The sequence below is a fragment of the Hypanus sabinus genome, chromosome 2, assembly GCF_030144855.1.
Source record: "Hypanus sabinus isolate sHypSab1 chromosome 2, sHypSab1.hap1, whole genome shotgun sequence".
NCBI lineage: Eukaryota > Metazoa > Chordata > Chondrichthyes > Myliobatiformes > Dasyatidae > Hypanus > Hypanus sabinus.
In genome coordinates, this window is record NC_082707.1 from 155018810 (window position 1) to 155036584 (window position 17775).

At 40.3% G+C, this 17775-nt stretch overlaps 1 protein-coding gene across 2 annotated transcripts in view; it reads right to left on the reverse strand.

Annotated features, from left to right (window-relative positions):
- The window catches only part of kiaa0586 (KIAA0586 ortholog), a 524067-nt gene that overhangs the window by 94864 nt on the left and 411428 nt on the right, over positions 1-17775 (reverse strand). For both annotated transcript variants that reach the window (XM_059957145.1, XM_059957155.1), the window contains 2 exons: positions 12371-12608; positions 3271-3515 (listed from right to left, as the gene is read on the reverse strand). In XM_059957145.1, the coding sequence (XP_059813128.1) occupies positions 3271-3515; positions 12371-12608 (483 nt within the window). The remainder of the gene's footprint in view (positions 1-3270; positions 3516-12370; positions 12609-17775) is intronic.

A 17775-nucleotide genomic window follows, 5' to 3' on the forward strand; every position in this document is an offset into this window, starting at 1 on the left:
ATTCAAAATTATAATGATTTTCTGAAATGAAAATTATTCCCTCCTACACATACCATAATTACATATATTGTCTATTCAGTACTCACTGGAAAATACGAGGGCAAAACTCCTGCAGTGCCTGTCACATCATTTTGGTGCTGATTTTAGATCTAATCCCAAAAGACTACTAAACCAATCTGCTAAATATTCAATTCAGTTGGTATTAAGGCCTCACCCTCTCCTCTCCTAGGTGGCTCTTTGAAATCAAAGAAAGCTTGCTTCCACTCCATTCTCTGGGTTTCAAAATGGCTGATGGGCTAATGTGAGTCCCACTGATTCTGCCAAAGATGGCGTGAAAGGTGCTCGACAGCATGGACAGGCGAGTTGCTTGTGAAATACTTCTCCCAATAAATGGACTCAAGGGTCCCAATACCAGCCAGAATGTTTTACCTTCACTGAAGTGGTCAAAGACCAAGGATTCCCTGAGTTAGTGAAAATGTTACATAACTTAAGGAAATTTGGAGAACATCATGAAGCATTATCTATGTTCACTGGTAACCTCTTGTCATGACAAAGCTTGGTTTAGAGTGTCTATTTTTGTAGTCTGGTGTCAAATATATAAATAATTGATGCTAAGTATAATTAAGGCCACTGGGAAAATTATTCTTCTAGGGTGATCGCCCATCCTCCAAGAGCATTAATTTTGATCAAGTTCAGATCTTAGAAACATCTGCCTTCCTTATCATATACCAGTCTAGAACAATGTATCCTTCACTCTTTTCTTGCTGGCCTCAGTGCTTAATTTTCATCCTCAATTTTAAGTTTCTTAATGATCTCACCTCTCCAGACTCTGGCCTCCTGTGCACAGCTGCCTCTCTTTTGATATTCCCATAATTCTTTATGACACAAAGGAAAACATTTAGCCCATTGAGTCCATGTTTGTTCTTACAACATTTCCATCAATCCCAGTCCTGCATTTATTTCTTTGTCAACTATTCAATCCTCCTGGTTGATATGTCACCCATCTACACTCGGGCCAATTTACAATTGCCAGTTAACCTACCTATCTTTGACAAGAGGGAAGACACTTCAGTCCTTGGAATCCCACATAATCACAGACAGAATGTGCAAACTGTTTGAGTCAGAATTAGAACTTGATTATTTGATCTGTGAGGCAGCATTGTTAATGCTGGCTATATTAGAAGTCTTATTAGAAGCCATATTAGAAGTCTTCAACCACCTAGACACCATGCCCATATAGGCAAGGAAAAATGTACTGCAATGTAGTTATTAACTTTTACAGAGAATATAGGCAAAGAAAAGTACTGGGAAGGTGCACAAGAAAGAAACAGTGATAGGACATTCAGTTTCTCATGCCTACTCCACCATTCAAATATACCACAGTTATCAATGGTGCCACTTTCTGGCACAAAAACATATCAACAGATTCCCTTAAATTCCCAAACTCCTTCTAAATTTAATGGAGCCACCAATGTCATAAACACTAGGATGAGATGATGTTGGAATAGTTTAGGAAAGAAATACAATGTCAGAGAGAGAGCAGTGGAAGCAGAGTCACCAACAGTATCAGAGATGCCTAGACAAACTCCTGAAAAGTATAGAAGTTGACTAGTGGAGTGCTGCAGGGATCTGTCCTGGGACCCTTGCTATTTGTGATTTTTATAAATGACCTGGATGTAGAGGCGGAAGGATGGGTGAGTAAGTATGCGGATGACACGAAGATTGGAGGAGCTGTGGATGGAGCTGTAGGTTGTCGAAGGTTACAAGAGGATATAGACGGGCTGCAGAGTTGGGCAGAAAAATGGCAGATGGTGTTCAATCTGGACGAGTGTGAGGTGATGCATTTTGGAAGGACAAACCAGAAGACTGAATACAGGATTAATGGTCAGTTACTTAATAGTGTGGATGAACAAAGGGACCTTAGGATTCAAATCCATATATCCCTCAAGGTCACTGCACAGGTTGATAGGGTAGTTAAGAAGGCTTATGGGATGCTAGGCTTCATAAACAGGGGGATTGAGTTCAAGAGTAGAGAGGTCATGTTGCAACTCTACAAATCTCTCGTGAGACCACACATAGAGTATTGTGTTTAATTCTGGTCACCTCATTATAGGAAGGATGTGGAAGCTATGAAGAGGGTGCAGAGAAGATTTACCAGGATCATGCACAAAATGCTGGTGGCCTGTTGCGTTCCACCAGCATTTTGTGTGTGTTGCTTGAATTTCCAGCATCTGCAGATTTCCTTGTGTTTGAGATTTACCAGGATGTTGCCTGGTTTGGAGAACAAGTTATATGAAGCAAGGTTAGCAGAGCTGGGACTTTTCTCTTTGGAGCGTAGAAGAATGAGAGGGGACTTGATAGAGGTCTACAAGATTATGAGAGGCATAGATAGGGTGGATAGTCAGTTCCTGTTTCCCAGGGCAGCAATAGCAAACACCAGAGGGCATATGTACAAAATTAAGGGAGGGAAGTTTAGGGGAGACATCGGGGGTAAGTTTTTTTACACAGAGTTGTGAGTGCCTGGAATGACTTGCCAAGGATGGTGGTGGAGGTTAAACCATTAGGGGTATTTAAGAGCCTCTTGGACAGGCACATGGATGAAAGAAAATTGGAGGGTTATGGGGCAGTGTGGGTTTAGTACTTTTTTTTAAGGATTATGTGGGTCGGCACAACATGGAGGGCTGAAGAGCCTGTACTGTGCTGCAGTGTTCTATGGTTCTATGGTAAGTTGAAGGATATGTGCCAAGTACTAGAAGATGGAAATTAATATGGGTGGGTGCCCACTTGTCAGCATGGATGTTATGGGCAGAATGGCATGCTTCCATGCTGTATGACTTTATGATTCTGTCTATTGTATTGAATCATACAGCTCAAACTGTTATGCTTACCTGGTGCACAAAAAAAGTGTTTTGGTTTTTCTCAGTGGCTGATTTGAAGTAGAGTAATTTATCTTTAACTGGGCACTCTTATATCATGTATCTACTTTCACTACCATATGGATGAAACTGTTCAAACTCAAATCATTCAGCATTTCTCAACCAAAAAACTAAACCTTCAACCCATTCATCTGCATTCAATTCAAACATATGATAAGCTGAAAAGATAACTTATATCCTGCATCTTTCCATTCTCTAATCTATTTAGCTTTCAGTGAACTATGGCTAGCATTTTTCAACATGGCACATAATTCTATTTCTATAGTACTGTGTAACATTCTACTTCCTACATAATTAAGGATTATGCACTGTTAATGGTCTTCAATAGTCATACCGTTTGCTGCAGCCATCTGCTCATGGCTTATTAGGATCTCTCCTTCAGAAATGTTTCGATCAGCAGTCTCGGTTTCAGTAACAGAGATTGTTGAGCTGCTCTCCTCAGTGGACGCCGAGTGAGCCAGTGATTGACGAGGGGGTGCTGGAGCTTGCACATGTGATGGAAGAAACTCAGAGGCAGTTGTAGGTAGAGGAGGTTGAATTAAGTTCTCAGGTTCTTCATCTTTTGCTACTGACATGATACTGAAACAGATCATAATAAAAATTAATGAACAAACAGTAATAATATTAAAATGCTCATGAAATAGCTCTGAAATGTAAGTATAAATAGACAAATGTAATATCTTTTATAAATATATAAATCCAGATGAGAAATAATTATTTCAAGAGATAAACCTGAACTCTGAAAGCCTAATGGACCTAATTCTGTTGATGTGGCTCATCATCATCCCATGTCATACCTTTATCTGCTTTGATCTCTCATTGCTTGGGACTTCCTGCCACTGGGCCAGGACTAACTCAGCCAGAACAAGTTCAACCAGAACTTAGTTCTAAACCAAGTCTTTCATAAAATATAGAATCACAAGACAATAAGGTTGATATCAAATGAAGTGATGATTCTGAAGTCTTATATTCGCAATTCATAGAAAAGGGGACTTTGACATAAATTAAATAGATTTGACACGTATTGGGACAGTTGGAATGGTGAGGTGATATATTTGTTATGCTGACTTCATTTTATGCTTTACATTGATCACCTAAAAGGAAAACAAAGGCTTCTAATTTTCATAAGATAATGGTAAAAAGAGCACATCTCTTTGATCAGAAATTTTAAAAATAGCATGCAAGCCACATTCATTGCCACTCACTAACATACATCAAGATATTTTAAAGTACTCTTTTTTTTGACCCTTCTCAGATCACAAGACATCAGGAACACACTTGTCTCCAAAATTCTTTGTTGATGGCTGATAGCATGACAGATGCTGACAGCCGGGACATGCATGTAGTTAACGAGTGATCTCATCTTTTCTGAAGGATTAACAATTAGGACATACGCAAAGACTTGTTGATGATTGGCTTGCAATTCATTGTCAAAAAAGTCAGTTTAGACAAAGGTGAAAAGCTTGTGCAAATACAATTTTGTGAATAAACATAAGAAGGCAAAAGCATAAACAAATAATTGTGTAAGTGAGCTTTCGGTGATTGGATTATTTCACCAGTGAGAAAGTTAAATAGAATATAACAGCAAAATAGAATTTACAATTAAAGATCAAGTAAAATCATATCAAACTGGTAGTGTGGCTTGTGCAAATCCTGAATGATATATACTTAATGAGCAAAATTTAATATTTATGACAAATGGTCAAGTGAAGATAACAAAAGCAAAAGTGGAACACAGAAGAGAAAAATAATTTGAGTGATGTTACAATGGTGAGATGCATGAAAAGTTCCAAAAATGACTACACAAGTTGTTAGGGTTTTTAAGAAGATGTACAGCATGCTTGGCTTCATCAGTCAGGGCATTGAGTATAAAAGTTGACATGTCATGTAGTAGCTGTATAAAGCTTTTGATCAGTCATATTTGGAGTATTATAGTTGAATATTTTGACTACCTGGTCACTATTAGGAAGGATGTGAAGGAATGGAAAGGATACAGAAGAGGTTCACCAGGATGTTACCTGGATTGGAGTGTAGTGGTTATTACAGACAGACATACTTTATTAATGCCGAGGGAAATTGGGTTTCGTTACAGTCGCACCAACCAAGAATAGTGTAGAAATATAGCAATATAAAACCATAAATAATTAAATAATAATAAGTTAATCATGCCAATTGGAAATAAGTCTAGGACCAGCCTATTGGCTCAGGGTGTCTGACACTCTGAGGGAGGAGTTGTAAAGTTTGATGGCCACAGGTAGGAATGACTTCCTATGACGCTCAGTGTTGCATCTCGGTGGAATGAATCTCTGGCTGAATGTACTCCTGTGCCTAACCAGTACATTATGGAGTGGATGGGAGTCATTGTCCAAGATAGCTGCAACTTGGACAGCATCCTCTTTTCAGACACCATCGTCAGAGTCCAGTTCCACCCCCACAACATCACTGGCCTTACAAATGAGTTTGTTGATTCTGTTGGTGTCTGCTACCCTCAGCCTGCTGCCCCAGCACACAACAGCAAACATGATAGCACTGGCCACCACAGATTCGTAGAACATCCTCAGCATCGTCCAGCAGATGTTAAAGGACCTCAGTCTCCTCAGGAAATAGAGACGGCTCTGACCCTTCTTGTAGACAGCCTCAGTGTTCTTTGACCAGTCCAGTTTATTGTCAATTCGTATTCCCAGGTATTTGTATTCCTCCACTATGTCCACACTGACATGGAAACAAGGATTGGACAAAATGGGATTGTTTTCCTTGGAGTGTCAGCCAATGATATTGTGCCAATCATGATGCCAATTTAAAGCAAACGTCCTCCTGTTTATCATCCATATTCCTGCATTCCCTTCATATTCGTGTGTATATCCAAAAGCCTCTTAAGCTCCACCATACTGTCAGATTCCACCATTACCATTGGTAACCTACTTCAAGTACCTAACACTATCTGCATTGAAAAAAAACTTGCCTCTCACTTCATCTTTAAACTTTACCCCTCTAACTCAAAAGCATGGCTCCTGGTGTTTGACATTGCTACCTTGAGGAAAAGATTCTGCTGTCTACCTTATCTATACTTCTCATAAGAACCTCTGTCAGATCTCAACTTAACCTCCTGACACTCTAGGGAGAACAACCCAAATCAGTCCGACCTTTCCCTAAAGTTCATACTCTCTAATCCAGGCTGCATCCAGGGAAACACGTCTACACCCTCCCCACAGTCTCCACATCCTTCCTATAACAGGGTGCCTAGAACGGTACACAATGCACCAAGTCCAGGCTGACTGAATTTTTATATAGTTGCAGCATGGCTTCCTTACTCTGATACTCAACACCTCAGCCAATGAAGGCAGGTGTGCTTTATGCATTCTTTACCACCTTATCCACTTGCATAGTCTCTTTCAGTGAACCATGGACCTGAACCCCATAAACCTTCTGTACCTATTAAAGGGCCTCTCATTAACTATATACTTTTTCCTTTCATTTGACTCATAAAGTGCAACACCACTTGCCCAAATTATGCTCTATCTGTGACTTTTCTGCCCACTTGTACATCCCACTGTATTATTTGATGTGTACACTTTACACTGTGTACAACTTCGCCAATCATGGTGTCATCTTCAAACTTGCAAGTCACCCATCTCGTTATCATCATCGTCACTGACATAAATCATGAACAACAGAGGTTCTTGCACTAATCCTTTGCAAAACACTATTCTTTATGCACCTCCAGGCAGAATAACAACCTTTCACATCAACTTTCTGTCTCCTAAGGGAAAACCAGTTTTGAATCCAAACTTGCAATTCAGTCTGGATCTTGTACATCTTTATCTCCTGAATGAACCTACCAATCTTCTCAAATGCCTTACCTAAGTCCATGTAGATAATGTCCACTGCCTTACCCTCATTAAGATCCTTTGTCACCTCCTCAAAAGGCTCTATTAAGTTTGTAAGGCATGACCTGCCTGCCCTGCACAAAGTCATGCTGACTGCCCCTAAGCAGGCCATGTAGTTTTTAACGTGCATAAATCCAATCCCTTGTACCCTCTTCAACAGCTTCACTACCTCTAATGTGAGGCTACTGGCCTAGAGGTACCTCAATAATCTCTACTTCCTCTCTTGAAGAAACACATAACATTTGCTACCTGCTAGCATTGCCTGTTGGTAGTGATAACAAAGATCTTTGTCAAAGCCCCCAGCCTCCTCACTTGATTCTTTCAATATTCTGGTGATATATGCCATCAGGCCCTGGGGACTTAACACTTTCCAAAGATCCAGCACTACCTTATCTTTAATTACAAAATGCCCCAGCACATTTGGCATTCTACCTTCACTATACTCTAAATCCTTCTTAACAGTAAATACAAACACAAAGTACTCATTTAATACCTCAGCCATTTTTTCTGACTCCAAGCTCAAATTCCCTCCTTTATCCTTGAGTGGATCTACACTCCCTCTGCTTATTCTCTTTTTCTTAAATTAAGTGTAACATATTTTGAGGCCAGTTCATTGGCTATATTTAAGAGGGAGTTAGATATGGCCCTTGTGGCTAAAGGGATCAGGGGTATGGAGAGAAGGCAGGTACAGGGTTCTGAGTTGGATGATCAACCATGATCATACTGAATAGCAGTGTAGGCTCGAAGAGTCAAGTGGCCTACTCCTGCACCTATTTTCTATGCTTCTATATTTTGGGATTCTCCTTGATCCTACTCAACAAGGACATTTTGTAGGCTCCTTTGGCCTTCCCAATCACCTAATTTAGCACTTTTTAGCTATCATATTCCACAAGGGCTCAGTCTGATTTTAGCTTTCTAAACCTGTATTCTTCCTCATTAAATTTAGGAACCCTTGGATCCTCCAGGGTTCCATTACATTATTGTCCTCGTCCTTACTCTGTTTTGGAACATGCTGCCCTCGAACTCTGATCAGTGATCCCAAACCAACTCCCACATATCAGACATGGAATTGTCTGACAGCAGCAGCTCCTTAGTCTCTGTCTTATCCTGTAGTAATTTGTCCTCTTCCAATTTAGTACCTTCCAGTAAGATTCAATTTTATTCTTACTCATATCTATGTTAAAACATAATGAGTTGTGGTCACTATTCCCAAAATGATCACCCATTATCAGATCTGTCACCTGGCCCTGGCTCATTTCCCAAAAACAATTCTCATATGTTTTCAACTCTAGTTGATTGTCCAATGCTGTTTCAAAAACCGTTCTTGAAAAAAATGCCACACCATCTAAGCCTCTTGCATTAAGGAAGTTCCAATTAATACAGGAGAAGTTAAAGTCCCCACCATGACAATCCTCTGTGGCTCATGCGCCTTTCCATAATATAATCTATATATCTGTTCCTCCACTCCTTAGTGATTAGTGGGCCTATTGTATAAACCCATCAGCATAATTGCACCTGGTTTAATTTGGAGCTTCACCCAACATGTGGATGAGCCCTCCTATGTTTCGTCTCCTAACTGTTGTTCTATTGCACAATTTCCAATTCTGACTGTTCAGTTGTCCTGTGAGTTCCAAACCTAATAAGTCCACCTTTGGTCTCAGTTCCTTTAACTTCTGGTGATCAATTAACCCAGTAAAGATCTAAAAAAGTAATTTAAATCACAAATACTACTCTGATTCTCACACTAAGTACACAGAAGAAGGATAAATTTTTGGCTGGACTGTGTCAAAAAGTAGTAACAGCTCAAGGCATCGGATAAAAAGATAAACTCGTTGTGACATAGAACATAGAAACATAGGAAACCTACAGCACAATACAGGCCCTTTGGTCCACAATGTTGTGCCAAACATGACTTACTTTAGAAATTACCCAGGGTAATAATAGCTACATGTAACTATCCAGGAGTCTTTTAAAAGACCCTATTGTATCCACCTCCACCATAGTCACCAGCAGCCCATTCCACACACTCACCACTCTCTGTGTAAAAACTTACCCCTGACCCCTCTGTACCTACTTCAAAGCACCTTAAAACTGTGCCCTTTTGTGTTAGCCATTTCAGCCCTGGGAAAAAGTCTTTGACTATCCGTACAATCAATGCCTCGCAACATCTTATACACTTCTATCAGGTCACCTCTCATCCTCTGTCGCTCCAAAGAGAAAAGGCCAAGTTCACTCAACCTATTCTCATAAGGCATGCTCCCCAATCCAGATAACATCCTTGTAAATCTCCTCTGCACCTTTTCTATAGTTTCCACATCCTTCCTGTAGTGAGATGACCAGAACTGAGCTTACCAGTATCACATAAGTAACAAGATGTATTAAATTATGCTCATCAATCTATTATTCCATATGATATTTAAGGCACTTCTTACAGGGCATTTTTATTCAGTTTTTTACAGATGATGCATAATAATCACCAGAAAGCTCCTTTAATTGAATCACATGATGTGTACCAAACTGGTTTGTAACATATGGTTTGAATTGTCATGATACTAGATTTTATTATACTACAAGCTACAGGACAAACATGGTAGATACTATAAATTCACAATGATTATGGAATTAAATTGTATTAGTAAATTGGATGAAGTACCAGCTGTCACTCAGAGGTAACTGCCATTGTGGCCCCATACAACATAACAAAAACTGTCAGATGGTGGCTCTTACATCTTTTGCACATTGACAAAGACCAATTTTACAGCCAGATATCAAATTGTTAAAATGCCTAATTTGCATTTTTCACCAAGTATGCAATAGCAGATCACAACATGTCTTTCAACTACCTGCAGTAGTAATATTCCAGAGATGTTTGCTACGTGAGGATGACTACTGGTTAGAACATAAAAGAGCTGGAAAAACTATTTTCCCGTGACCTTCACAATATAAAGAGCAAATATACAGCATATTCAACTTGAGATATTGTGGTTATTTTAAACTTTGTTGAAAGCATAAAGTGTTCACTATCTGCATGACAGCTGGTCAAACACTATACGTGACTTTCATTCCTATTAAGTTCAATGGAAATAAAACTGGACAGGAGGTAAAAGGCCAGCTGTCATTAACTGGTTTGTGTTCTTCAAAACTGAACTGAACCAAGGTGTACACTTTCCACCACCCAGCATTACTTTTTAAAGAGGAAAGGAAATGGGAAGAAATAGGCAGCAAAAAATAAATACAGCAACAGTTTGCATTCACATTACTTCGTTATATATTGTAGAATGTCTTCAGTTTCTTTACATTCCAGTTACCAGAAAAATTTCTAAGCTTTAAAGGTGAATCTGGATTGTATACAAGGCCAGAAAATAGAAGAGCACAAACGATGTAGGAACAAAAGATGGTTCAATGTGTATTTTAAAACGCCAAAGCTTTGTAAGACTAGCAGGCAATGGAATTCTATGAATATTGATGATGTGTGAACATCTGCACATTTAAATTTTTCTCTTTAAATTTACCTGATATTGTGAAAAAATTATCATTATATAGTATATTCAAGGGAAATTAGCAAGAATGAAGTAGCCTTAGGACAAAACGCCATATTAAGATTTGCAATTTCTCCTCAAAGGAAGATATAATTTTTTAAAAAACATATAAACATCAGCACTGATTAAAGACCCTTCCAATTGTTACATAAATATATGCTTTTATTTGTCTGTATTCTTCATTTAGTTTTCAGTGTTGAATTAGACTAAATTCAATCTAGATTACTAATGAAGAAATCTTTGACTATGTGCATAATTCCAAACCCTTCCCATCAATTTCAACTTCTTTTTTCATCTGCTTACAGCATCAAGCCAATTGCACATTTTCTGCAGAAATGTAGCTAACTACATCCACTTCTGTGACAACATTTACCTCTGCACGGGGTTTGTTCTGCACAGAAATAAGTGTACATTGGTAACATAGGCCAGATAACATATTTTATCCTCGACAGGCAATCTCCTCCTCTCCTTTGATGTTGACATTACAAATTTGGTACCCAACCATTCTTATGCATCACACGAGGAAATCTGCAGATACTGGAAATTCAAACAACACACACAAAATGCTGGTGGAACACAGCAGGCCAGGAAGCATCTATAGGGAAAAGCGCTGTTGACGTTTCGGGCCGAGACCTTTCGTCAGGACTAGTGGGGGGAGGGGAAATGCAAAATGATAGGAGAAGACCGGAGGGGGTGGGATGAAGCTAAGAGCTGGAAAGGTTATTGGCGAAAGTGATACAGAGCTGGAGAAGGGAAAGGATCATGGGACAGGAGGCCTCAGGAGAAAGAAAAGTGGGGGAGCACCAGAGGGAGAAGGAGAACAGGCAAACAACTAAATATGTCAGGGATGGGGTAAGAAGGGGAGGAGGGGCATTAACTTTTTTAGCAAACACGAGGAAATCTACTCCCTTGTCCACTCGTCCCCCCCCATCCCTTCCCACCGATCTCCCTCCTGGCACTTATCCTTGTAAACGGAACAAGTGCTACACCTGCCCTTACACTTCCTCCCTCACCACCATTCAGGGCCCCAGACAGTCCTTCCAGGTGAGGCGACACTTCACCTGTGAGTTGGCTGGTGTGGTATACTGCATCTGGTTCTCCCAGTGTGGCCTTTTATACATTGGTGAGACCTGACACAGACTGGGAAACCGTTTCGCTGAACACCTACGCTCGGTCCGCCAGAAAAAGCAGGATCTCCCAGTGGCCACACATTTTAATTCCACGTCCCATTCCCATTCTGATATGTTCATCCATGGCCTCCTCTACTGTCAAGATGAATCCAAACTCAGGTTAGAGGAACATCACCTTATATACCGGCTAGGTAGCCTCCAACCTGATGGCATGAACATTGACTTCTCTAACTTCCGTTAATGCCACTCCTCCCTTTCTTACCCCATCCCTGACATATTTAGTTGTTTGCCTGTTCTCCATCTCCCTCTGATGCTTCCCCCTTTCTTTCTCCTGAGGCCTCCCGTCCCATGATCCTTTCCCTTCTCCAGCTCTGTATCACTTTCGCCAATCACCTTTCCAGCTCTTAGCTTCATCCCACCCCCTCCGGTCTTCTCCTATCATTTCGCAATTCCCCCTCCCCCCACTACTTTCAAATCTCTTACTATCTTTCCTTTCGGTTAGTCCTGACGAAGGGTCTTGGCCCGAAACATCAACAGTGCTTCTCCCTATAGATGCTGCCTAGCCTGCTGTGTTCCACCAGCATTTTGTGTGTGTTGTCATTCTTATGCATCCCTGTCCAGAGCTTCCTCCTTTGGCTCCATTAAACATTTTTTATCTTTACATATACTCATGAATTTAGGCTGTAGTCAAAATGCATCTGTATACTTTAATTTTTATTATTAACAGTCTGTGCCAATTTTCAGTTGTGCCCTAGGGTATTTAACCAATCAAGAGGATTTGATGACATTAATACAGACGTGAAAAAAGCAAATAAGATTTTAAAAAAAGATTACATTTACCAAGATATGCTGGTAGGAAGCATTACATTTTCACTTACATGCCTCTTTGCTGTGGTGCTGCTACTTGTGCTGGGCTCGGATTTTCTTCCTCTAGAGGGAGCTCTGCATCTCCCCAGGGATTTGGAAGCTTCTGCAACAGCACTGAATTGGTCCTCAAGGCTGGCTGTGAAGTCGGCGAAGGTGTGGATACTCTTGAAAGAGTAGGAATTGGCGTAATAACAGGAGTAACAACAGGGCTAGATTTTTCTGCAGGTTTCAGTCCAATATCATCCACGACTGTTAAAAGAAATGGGTATTATTGATTATGTTACAACTATAAGAGTAATAATGAACAATTGAGACTGACCTTTACTTTTATGAATGGCTGGATTTTGTAGTCAATGGTGATCTCTGAACTATATCAGCACCATTTTTTTTACACCCATCTCAGTAACTTTGCTGGACAAAGCAGTAATAACTTTGCTAAACAACCATAGTGATGAGGCCCTGAACAGTGTCATGACATAAAAATAGCAACAAACGGACAACAGTATGGCAGACAGGAAAGGATCAGGGTGCTGTTGATTGTGACAGAGTTGGACCCTGCTGGCTAGATTGACAAAAAAAACCATGAGATGGCCAAGTGAACTAAACTGACAAAATGTCAAGCTGTGCCCTTTGGCTGTCACAACTGTTGATATATTTAAACATCTGAATAATCAAATATGCAAAAAATTTAAACACAAACCATCTAAACATATTTAAACATCTAAAAATACTAACATTTACCCTCATCTCTTAAACCCATTCTCCTCCATTGATATCAATGCAGAAACGTTCCCTATTTTTCTACTTGAACTTCAGCAAGTTGTTCATGCCAATTTCTTAGTGAAATTGTTGGGAAATTGCCACAACTTCACATTCTACCATTGGATTCCTTCACAACTAATGGAGCCGAGCGGTGAAAATATCAATGACCAATTGCTGGGTAACTTGGTTGCAAATTTAGAAATTACGCAAGAATTCTGAATTTGCTTGCAGTGCACCATAGAAATAGGCCCTTCGGCCCACTGGATTACACTCATCATTATGCTAGTCCCTCTTGCCTACATTATGTCCAGATCACTAGCTCATTCACATACCTGCCTCCACCATCCCATTGCAGATTTGAATATGTGAGAAATGTACTCCTCAGATCCCTTTTAACCCTCTTCACTCTCCATAAACTATGCCCTCCAGTTTTAGGCACCCCTAAGGAAAAAGACCCTGGCCATCAACCTTAATTTCTGCTTCTCATAATTTTATATACTCCTATCAGTCTCCTTTGTTTCAGGAAAATGTCTCAGCCCATCTGATGTCTCCTTATAACTCAAGTCCTCTGATCCAGACAATGTCCTTGTGCATCTTTTCTACATCCTCCCTAACTAATTACAGCCTTACTGCAGAACCAGGAATGCACACAATACTCAAGTATGGTCTAACTAACATTTTGTACAATTGTAACATGACAAGCCAACTCCTGTACTCAAAACCTCAACAATGAAGGTAAATGTGCCATACTTCACTTCCCTGTCTGCCTGTGTAGCCACTTTCAGCGAACTATGTATTTGCACCATAGGTCTCTGTTCAACAACACTCCCCAGGCCCCTGTAGGCCCTGCCCTGGTTTAACTTCTCAAAATGGACCACCTTGCACATGTCTGAGTTAAATTTCACTGCCATTCCCTTGCCCACATTCCCAGTGGATTAATATCCAATTTTATTGAAGACATCCTTCTTCAGTGCCCACTATACCATCAACTTTGGTGATGTCTGCAAACTTACTAATCATGACACCTACATTCTCATCCAAATCAATCTCAAGATAAACAACAATGGAACCGAGCCTGATAATGTACCACTGGTTACTGACCTTCAACATGAAAAGTAACACTCCACTACCACCCTCCATCTCTTCCCATCAAGCCAATTTCACAACTCAATCAACTTTGAAAAACATGATTTCCCATGTACAAAACCACGCTGTTTGTCCTCATTCAGCTCCTGTCTCTCCAAATGCAAATAACCCTGGTTTCTCAGAATCCTCCCCAATAACCTTTCCACCACTCACATAAGGTTCATCTGCCTGTAGTTCTTGGTTTATATTCACTGCCCTTTTTAAATAAAAGCTCAATATCAGCCCCACTCCTATCTTCTAGTACCTCATCCAGGGCTAACAAGGTTACAAATATCTCTGCCAGGGCTCCAGCAATTTCCTCCCTTACTTCCCATAACATCTGTGATATACCTGGGCATGTCCCAATGATTTAACCATCTTCTTGCATTTCAGGACATCCAAGATTTTCTCCTAAATAATGTTCTCATGCTCTGAGATACCATGGATCCTTAACCCAAACTCATAATTTTCCATGTCCTTGTCCATGGTAGATGCACGCAAGAAGTATCCTACAGACATACTAGTCAGAAACAATTGGCAATTCCCCAATCTCCCACATTTCACAGGGGAGCATGCCATTCTACAGATTTCAACAGTGAGGCATTGCTATCAGTTCTGCACTAAAGAACACAAAACCAAGCCCACGCATTTTTGCTGAAACAGATACCATTGATCTGCCTGTAATTGCACCCACATCTTTTTTCAGTTTTTCTTCTATCAGAATGACTATGAATCACAATTGTTCCTTCATTAGCTTTGCAGCTTTTCAACATCTCTTTCAGAGTATTAAACAGAAGGTGATTTCCAAGTCATCAGGAACCTGTTTAAGTAACAGAATAAAGAATTGTCCTACTTTTTAAAATCACGATACTTAAATTATTTATTTACTTCTCCAGCCACTGAATAGAGGGATTATATATGTCATTGTTCTCATTCCTCTGTCTCTTTCTCTGTGCGAGAACTACACATAATTTCCCCACTTTTCTCTTTGAAGCACCTTCAATCAACTTGGCGTTTCCATGACAGGTTAGCTGAACTCATAAGCTTCTGGAAGAGAAGCATGAAGGAAAACTATTGGTATCAATCTACTCTAGTCTATTTGATAGAGTAGCTAGTTACCATAGCAACACAGTCTTCTGTGAATAGTCTCCACAATAGCTAAAGTACAAAATTTTGCAAAATTACATTCAAAAAATAGAAAAGCTGTCTTCAGTTAAAAACAGTTCTACTGCTCAAGAATTCATAAAATGTAACTGTCATTCAGTTAGAGTCTATACAAGCAATTTTCTCTAGAGAAGCCACACTGTCTAATCCCCGTATCCTGTCCTTCTGCCATAGTTGTTAATGTTCCTCCTTATTCAAGTCTTTTTAAAATAATTTTTGGAATCCCCCTCTCAACTATGGTTTCTGCTTGAGAATTCTGTATTCTAAGCACCTTCTGTAATTGTTCTCTAGTTTCTACTCTTATTTATTTTTTGATTAACCTAACATTGAACTCTCTTTTTTATCATGACGGAACATGTGGAAAGCATATATCATTGATGCTATTTATCATCCCATCTCTCGTGAATAAACCCTAACCTCTTAAAGTCTTAAATAATATACATCTGAATTTGTACAGACTTTTTCCATTGAAATGTAAGAAACAGAAGCACAAATAGTTAATTCACCCTCAAGCCTGGTTATCTCAACACCACTTTCCCACTCTCCCCAGACTACTTGACTTGTTGCTTAAATATTGATCAAACTCCATCTTGAATATATTCGACGTCTCTGTCTCCACAGCACTCTAGAACATAAACATGAGAAAGTATGCAGATGCTGGAAATACAAAGTTACACACGCAAGATGCTTGTGGAACTCAGATCAGGCAGCATCTGTAGAAATGAATAGATAAGACAGCTTTTGGGTCGAGACCCTTCTTCAAGACTGAGAAGGAAGAGGAAAGATGGCAGAATAAAAAGATGTGGGGAGGAGAAAGAAGCTAGCTAGAAGGTGATAGGCAAAGCTAGGTGGGTGGGGAAAAGTCTAAGGCTAGAGAGGAACGAATCTGATAGGAAAAGAGATAACAGGAGAAATGGAAGGAGGAGGGGAACCAGAAGAAAGTAATAGGCAGGTGAGGAGAAGAGAAAGGTCAGAATGGGGAATAGTGTGGGGGGTAATTTGTTCATCAGAAGGTGATATTCAGACCAGCAGGTTGGAGGGTAACCAGACGGAATATAAGGTGTTGCTCCTCCATCCTGAGGGTGGCCTCATCTTGGCACAAGAGGAGACCGTGAATTGACACATCAGAATGGGAATCGGAATTAAAATGTAAGGCCACCAGAAAGTCCCACTTGTGGCGGATGGTGCAGAGGTGCTTGCTGCAGCGGTGCCCCAGTTATGATGGGTCTCACCAATGTAGAGGAGACTGCATCACGAGCACCAGACACAATAGATATCCCCAACAGATTTGCAGGCGTAGTGTTGCCTCACCTGGAAGGACTGGGTACCCTTGGACCTGATGGCATGAATATCAATTTTTCCAGTGAACAAACTCTCCCCTCCCCACCCCACCATTCCCCACTCTCACCTTTTACCTCCTCATCTGCCTATTACTTTCCTCTGGGTTCCACCTCGTCCCTTTCTCCTGTTGTCCACGCCCCTCTCCTATCACAAACAAAGTAAAATCTGCAGGTGCTGGAAATTCAAATAACACACACAAAATGCTGGAGGAACTCAGCAGGCCAGGCAGCATCTATGGAAAAGAGTACAGTTGATGTTTCAGACTGAAAACCTTTGGCAGTCTTGCCAAAAGGTCTCAGCCCAAAACATCAATGTACTCTTTTCCACAAATGCTGCCTAGCCTATTGAGTTCCTCCAGCATTTTGTGTCTGTTACTCCTCTCCTATCAGAACTTTCCTAGCCACCTGTCTTCACCTGTCCCCTTCCAGCTAGCCTCTTTCCCCTCCCCCACCTTTTTATTCAGACATCTTCCCCTTTCCTTCTCAATCCTGAAGAAGGGTCTTAGCCCAAAACTTTGACTGTTCCCTAATCTGTTGAGTTCCTCCAGTGTTCCGTGTGTGTTTTTCTAGAGCATAGACTTCCAAATAATTATAATTCTCTGACAGAAGAAATTTCACCGCATCCAAACCAAAAAAAGTGATCTTCACTCTGAAAATATAACATAGAAAAGTATTGCAGGTAATTTGACATACCATGTCTATGCTGACCATGATGCCCATCTAAACTAATGCCGTTTGTCTGCATATGCGCATAACCATCCATACCTAAAGGGTGAGCTGCATAAAGGCATTTGGGAGATTTGAGATGCATAAAGGCATTTGGGAGATTTGAGATGCATAAAGGCATTTGGGAGATTTGAGATGCATAAAGGCATTTGGGAGATTGAGATGCATAAAGGCATTTGGGAGATTTGAGATGCATAAAGGCATTTGGGAGATTTGAGATGCATAAAGGCATTTGGGAGATTGAGATGCATAAAGGCACGAAGAAATTTCAGGATCTTCTCTTGGTCCAAATTCCAGAT